The sequence below is a fragment of the Lipophrys pholis genome (genome assembly GCF_963383615.2).
Source record: "Lipophrys pholis genome assembly, chromosome: 2".
NCBI lineage: Eukaryota > Metazoa > Chordata > Actinopteri > Blenniiformes > Blenniidae > Lipophrys > Lipophrys pholis.
Window position 1 is genome coordinate 39,811,160 of NC_137636.1, and position 6,000 is coordinate 39,817,159.

General features: G+C 46.0%; 1 protein-coding gene across 3 annotated transcripts in view; it reads right to left on the bottom strand.

The window, feature by feature from the left end:
• LOC308128324 (EMILIN-1-A-like) overlaps positions 1-6,000 on the bottom strand; it is a 51,835-nt gene that overhangs the window by 20,094 nt on the left and 25,741 nt on the right. For all 3 annotated transcript variants that reach the window (XM_080493433.1, XM_080493435.1, XM_080493434.1), the window contains exon 11: positions 1,202-1,300. In XM_080493433.1, coding sequence (XP_080349559.1) covers positions 1,202-1,300 — 99 coding nt within the window. The remainder of the gene's footprint in view (positions 1-1,201; positions 1,301-6,000) is intronic.

Sequence of the window (6,000 nt, forward strand, 5' to 3'; positions counted from 1 at the left end):
TCTCCCTGATACTATCTACACACTGTGATCTCCCTGATACTATCTATACTGTGATCTCCTGATACTGTCTACACACTTATCTCCCTGATACTATCTACACACTGTGATCTCCTGATACTATCTACACACTTATCTCCCTGATACTATCTACACACTGTGATCTCCCTGATACTATCTACACACTGTGATCTCCTGATACTATCTACACACTTATCTCCCTGATACTATCTACACACTGTGATCTCCCTGATACTATCTACACGCACAATGGCTGTGTACACCAGTCCAAACGTTCTGTCTAAAGATCAGTGAAGATTTATGGTTCTACCTGGGCCCCCCTATTCCAGTCTCACCTTCACTTTGCTTGTCAGGAGATCTCACAGAAATTAAAAGAGAATAAAAGAGTCCTGATGCTCCTGGTTTCCCTAAGCATCACTAAAAAGGCTCATAAACAGGAAATCCCAAAGTAATCTGAGTATAAATTTATTTAAAAACTTACTTCTAGACCACATCACAGTGGAGAGAATGTCTGCTTGTAGGAAAAATCATTTGACACAATTTGAGTCCACCTGGTCCCCTATAATTAAATACACCATGTAGCTCTGTGGGGGGGCGGGGACTCCACCCGGGGGCTCTGGGGGCCGTCAGTGGATGGGGTGTCGTGGCTGGGGTGGTTGGTGGCTCTGCAGGCTGGGGGGGGTGCTAGCGTCTATGCTGGGGGGCTGCGGCCTGGCCTGGGGAGTGCTGCTGGGGGATGTGTTTGGGGGGGCTCTGCTCTGGGCCGGGGGTGCTCCCACTGGGGTGGGGTGGGGGTGCTGGGCGTTGGGCCCTGGCTGGGCCGTATGCCCGGGGGGGGGGGGGGGGGTAGGTGTGGGTTGGGGCCCTGGGGGTAGAGTGTCTTCCCCTTTCTGGTGGGGGTGCCCGCTGTGGCGCTGTGGGTGGGTCCTGCCTCTGCCCCCCTCCCCCGGTGGGGCGGGCTGGACCCTTGCTGCTGTGCTCCGGGTCTGCTTTGCTCACGGATCTGGGGGGGTTGAGGGATGGGGGGGCTCCTGGTTCTGGATGGACCGTTGACTGAGAGTGACCTCCAGGGCCTGATATATGGGAGGTGTGTGAGTGTGAGTGAGTGAGTGAGTGAGTGAGTGAGTGAGTGAGTGAGTGAGTGAGTGAGTGTGTGTGTGTGTGTGTGTGTTTGTAGCCTTACCCGGAGGTCCTTGGGGCCCACTGTGGCCTTGAATTCCAGGAGTCCCAGGTGGTCCTGGAAGGCCTGGAGGTCCAGGAGGTACAGGAGGAGCAGGTTGGCCTGTGTAATGATGAAAACCAGAACAGTACTAATATTGATAATAATACATTTGATTTGTACGGCGCTTCTGACTGAAAGACACGTTACATCATCATATTTCAACATCAACATGCACAAAATGGAGAAACATCATAAAGAAACAGATTTTAGTATTAAAAGCAAAAAGTGTGTGTGTGTGTGTGTGTGTGTGTGTGTGTGTGTGTGTGTGTGTGTGTGTGTGTGTGTGTGTGTGTGTGTGTGTGTGTGAGCGGTGCTCAGAGCAGGTGAGCGGTGCTCAGAGCAGGTGAGCTGCTAAACCCAACTCCTGGACGGAAAGAACCGGATTCCTAAACCCAAAAGGTGACTGCCTTCCAGTTTCTCTCTGTTTTAGCTCCTATTAGCTCCTGTCTCGTCATGGCTTCCCCCTCCTCTCCTCCTAATGTCAGATGTTTAGCTCCACCTCCACCTCAGTTACTGACTCAGGGACCTGTGACCTGGAGCTTTATTGTAGCACTTGAGGCGAGGCTGAGTCAGCTTGAGGAACGTCTCCTCTCTGTCCAGTTTAGGGCTAGCCCTGTAGCTAGTAGCCCCCCGCTAGGTTTAGCTGGAGCGGAGCGTTCTAGCTTAGCAGCGCAGGTAGCTGCTAACTCTAGCCCCCCCTCAGTGGCCCCCGAGCAGCCGGGGGAACAGGGCGGTTGGGTGACTGCCAGGGGTAAACGTAGCAGCAAGAAGTCTACCGGCCCCCCCCCCCCCGCTACACCCCGCAGGCCTCCGTCAGTGTCTCCAATATGTTTGCCCCACTCAGCAGCACGCTGGTTGAGAAGGACACGCTGGTTATTGGCTCCTCTATAGTGAGACACGTTAACCTAGGACAACCAGCGGCCACAGTTAGCTGCCTGCCTGGGGCCAGAGCAGGCGACATTGAGTCCCAGCTAAAGCTAATGACCAAGAGTAAACAGAGATTTAAAGGGATTATAATCCACTGCGGTGGAAACGACGTTCGCCTGAAGAAGTCTGAGGTCCTCAAAGCTAACGGAGAGTCAGTGTGCACATACGCGCGGACCATTTCAGACGAAGTAGTTTTCTCTGGCCCCCTCCCAAACCTCATCAGGGACCAGATGTTTAGCCTCATCTTTTAACCGCTGGCTGTCAGGGTGGTGTCCCAGTAACTCGGTAGGCTTCATTAATAACTGGAAGTCCTTCTGGGACAAGCCTGGTCTCATCAGGAGGGACGGCATCCATCCCACGTTGGATGGAGCGTACCTCTTATCTAGAAACAGAGTTAAAAGCTTAGCTCCTCCATCCTGACGTAGCAGAGTGGGGACCAGGCAACAGAGTGGCAGTCCTACACGCCTCTCTGAGTTTCCCTCTGGGCAGTCACCAACCATAGCTAACTTAGTTAAACATCCCATAGAGACTGTGTCTATCCCTCGGACCACCACAAGTATAAAACTATCTAAACCTAGGAAAACTACTTCTAATGACTACAAAAACTTCATCCGTATCAAGTGTGAAACTAGACAAAATCAAGACAAACAAATGAGATGTGGTTTCCTAAACATGAGATCTTTATCATCCAAAGCTCTTCTAGTCAATGATCTGATAAGTGAACACAACATTGATCTCTTTGGATGAACAGAAACCTGCTACGTAAAGATGAGTATGTTAGTCTAAATGAAGCCTCCCCTCCAAGTCATACTAACACTCAAATAGCTGGTGGAGGTGGTGGAGGAGGGTGGAGGCAGCCATCTAGAACTCTCACTTACTAATTAATATTAACCCAAAACCCAACTTTAGTTCTTTTGAGAGTCTGAGCATGACCATGCCACACCCGTCAAATAAAATAGTAAATTCTGTAGAATCTGTAATCATTTCTCGTCCTCCTGGACCTTCTTCAACTTTTCTAACTGAATTCTCTGAATTGTTGTCAGATGTAGCCCTGACTAAAGATAAGGTTATCATGGTAGGAGACTTCAATGTTCATGTTGACCTAGAAAATGATAGTTTCAGTGCAGCTTTAGATCTACACTTGACTCTCTAGGTTTCTCTCAGGTAGTAGACGGGCCTACCCAGAAACATCTCCACACCCTAGACCTTATTCTAACTTATGGTTTGAATATAGAGCATCTGACCATCTCTCCTCACTATGATTTCCTGTCAGATCACTTCTTAATAACCTTTGACTTTTGTTAGAGTAATTTTATATATAGTTGCCATATCCGTGCTTAATTATATTCATGTTCAAGTTCAGTTATATTCCTTGTGTTCTTTCTTATGCAGCGCCTCTGAGGCGCAGGTCAACCTGACCAAGCTGATAAGCAGGATGAGCCATGTTGTCCACACAGCTGCCTTCTCGAGGTCCCATGCGCAGGGGATGTCCTTTGATTGTACTCATAGTTGATAAAACTGTTAAAGCTCACAGAATGTTTGTTTCTATGATATGTATACTGTAAACCCTCCCCTTTGTTGAATGGAATAAAAACGCAGGAGAAATGGCCTGGGAGCAGAGTGGATAGGAGGTGTACTTGGGCACACTCCTAGCCATTTCTCCTCGAGTAATCAAAAGCTCATTCTTGTTGTCTTCTTCTTTCTTGCAGATTTAATAAATGTCCGTAGCCTAAACCTGACAACTTTGTTCTAAATAGTTCTAACCCTCCGGTTAAAGCCGTGTTAACCAGGTCTCTCTCTGATAACATAGTAACTAAATTCAAGGAAAGAATTCCCTCTGCTATAGAATCAGTAGTGGATCTTCCTGACCCGTATACTGTTGCTAGCTCAGACATTGAACACCTAACAAACAGTCTGACAGATATGCTAAAAACAACGCTAGACGACATAGCTCCTCAAAAAATGAAACTGAAAAAACAGGAAAAGTCCTCCCCATGGTTTAACTCATCAACCCGCCAGCTTAAACAACGCTGCCGTAGATTAGAAAGAACCTGGCGTTCAACAAAAACAGAGCTAGATTATATAGCCTGGAAGGATAGCTTCAAAACTTATAAGAAAGCTCTGAGTAGAAGTAGAACTAATTACTACTCATCCTTAATAGAGGAAAACAAAAACAACCCTCGCTTTCTTTTCAGTACTGTAGCCAAACTGACCAAGAACCAAAATAGTGTTGAGCCCACCATTCCTATCAATATATGTAGTGAGGACTTCATGAAGTTCTTTCAAAATAAAATGACAAGGCTTAGGGATAACATCCATCAAACCCTACCGTCCGTTAGCCCCATAACAGAGGAACTGGTTAAACCTAACAGTCATCTGGAATGCTTTCAGCAAATACAACTAGTCCAACTAAACTCCCTTATTTCTTCTGCTAAACCAACTACTAGCCTGTTGGACCCAATTCCTACTAGAATTCTGAAAGAGGCACTGCCACTAATTAATAATTCTATACTCGCAATTATTAACCAGTCTCTATCAATAGGCTATGTGCCCCAATCCTTTAAACTAGCAGTTATTAAACCTCTCATTAAGAAGCCAAACTTAGACACAAGCCTTCTCTCAAACTACAGGCCCATCTCCAACCTTCCTTTCCTGTCAAAGGTTCTGGAGCAAGTAGTGGCTAAACAACTCCAGGATTATCTGCAGGAGAATAATCTGTTAGAGGACCTTCAGTCCAGCTTCAGAATGAACCACAGTACAGAGACTGCTCTGCTAAAAGTTACTAATGACCTTCTAATGGCCTCAGATAGAGCTCTTCTATCGGTTTTAGTTCTTCTGGACCTTAGTACTGCATTTGATACTGTCCATCATAATATACTCTTAAGGAGATTAGAAGATGCCGTCGGCATTAAAAACTTAGCCTTAAACTGGTTTAAATCATATTTATCTGACCGCTTTCAATTTGTTCATGTAAATAACAAATCTTCAATACATGAACGGGTCCTGTGTGGAGTACCACAAGGCTCCGACCTCGGACCCATATTGTTTAATCTCTAGATGTTACCACTCGGAAATATTATTAGGAAACACAACATTAACTTTCATTGTTATGCAGATGATACTCAGCTCTATTTATCAGTTAAAGCCAATCAGGCCGACCAACTTGTTAAACTAGAGTCCTGCCTCAGGGACGTTAAGTCCTGGATGTCTATCAACTTCTTAATGCTCAACACATCCAAGACTGAGGTTCTAATCCTAGGTCCTAAAAAGCTCAGGGATTACTTTTCAGATAGTCTGATTACCTTAAATAATATTACCTTAACCTCTAACAGTGATATTAGGAACCTGGGTGTTATTTTTGATCAGGATCTGTCCTTTATGTCCCATGTTAAACATGTCTCCAGGACAGCCTTCTTCCATCTAAGGAATATTGCAAAAATGAGAAACTTCTTGTCCTTCAAAGATGCAGAACAAATGCTTCCTGCCTTTGTGACTTCAAGATGAGATGATTGTAACTCCCTAATGTCAGGATGTCCAAACTCCTCTGTTAGGATCTTCCAGCTAGAGCAGAACACTGCTGCAGGTTTACTAACCAGAACTGGAAGAAGAGAGCACATCTCCCCAGTCTTAGCATCCTTACACTGGCTTCACATCAAATCTAGAATAGAATTCAACATCCTTCTGATCACATCTAAAACTCTTCATCACCAGGCTCTGTCCTATATGGAGAAACTTCTAGAAGGGTCTCACCCTCCACGAGCCCTTGGCTCTGAGGATGCAGGACTGTTGGTAATCCCTAAAGTCCTTCAAAGTAAAAGAGGAGGCAGGAGTTT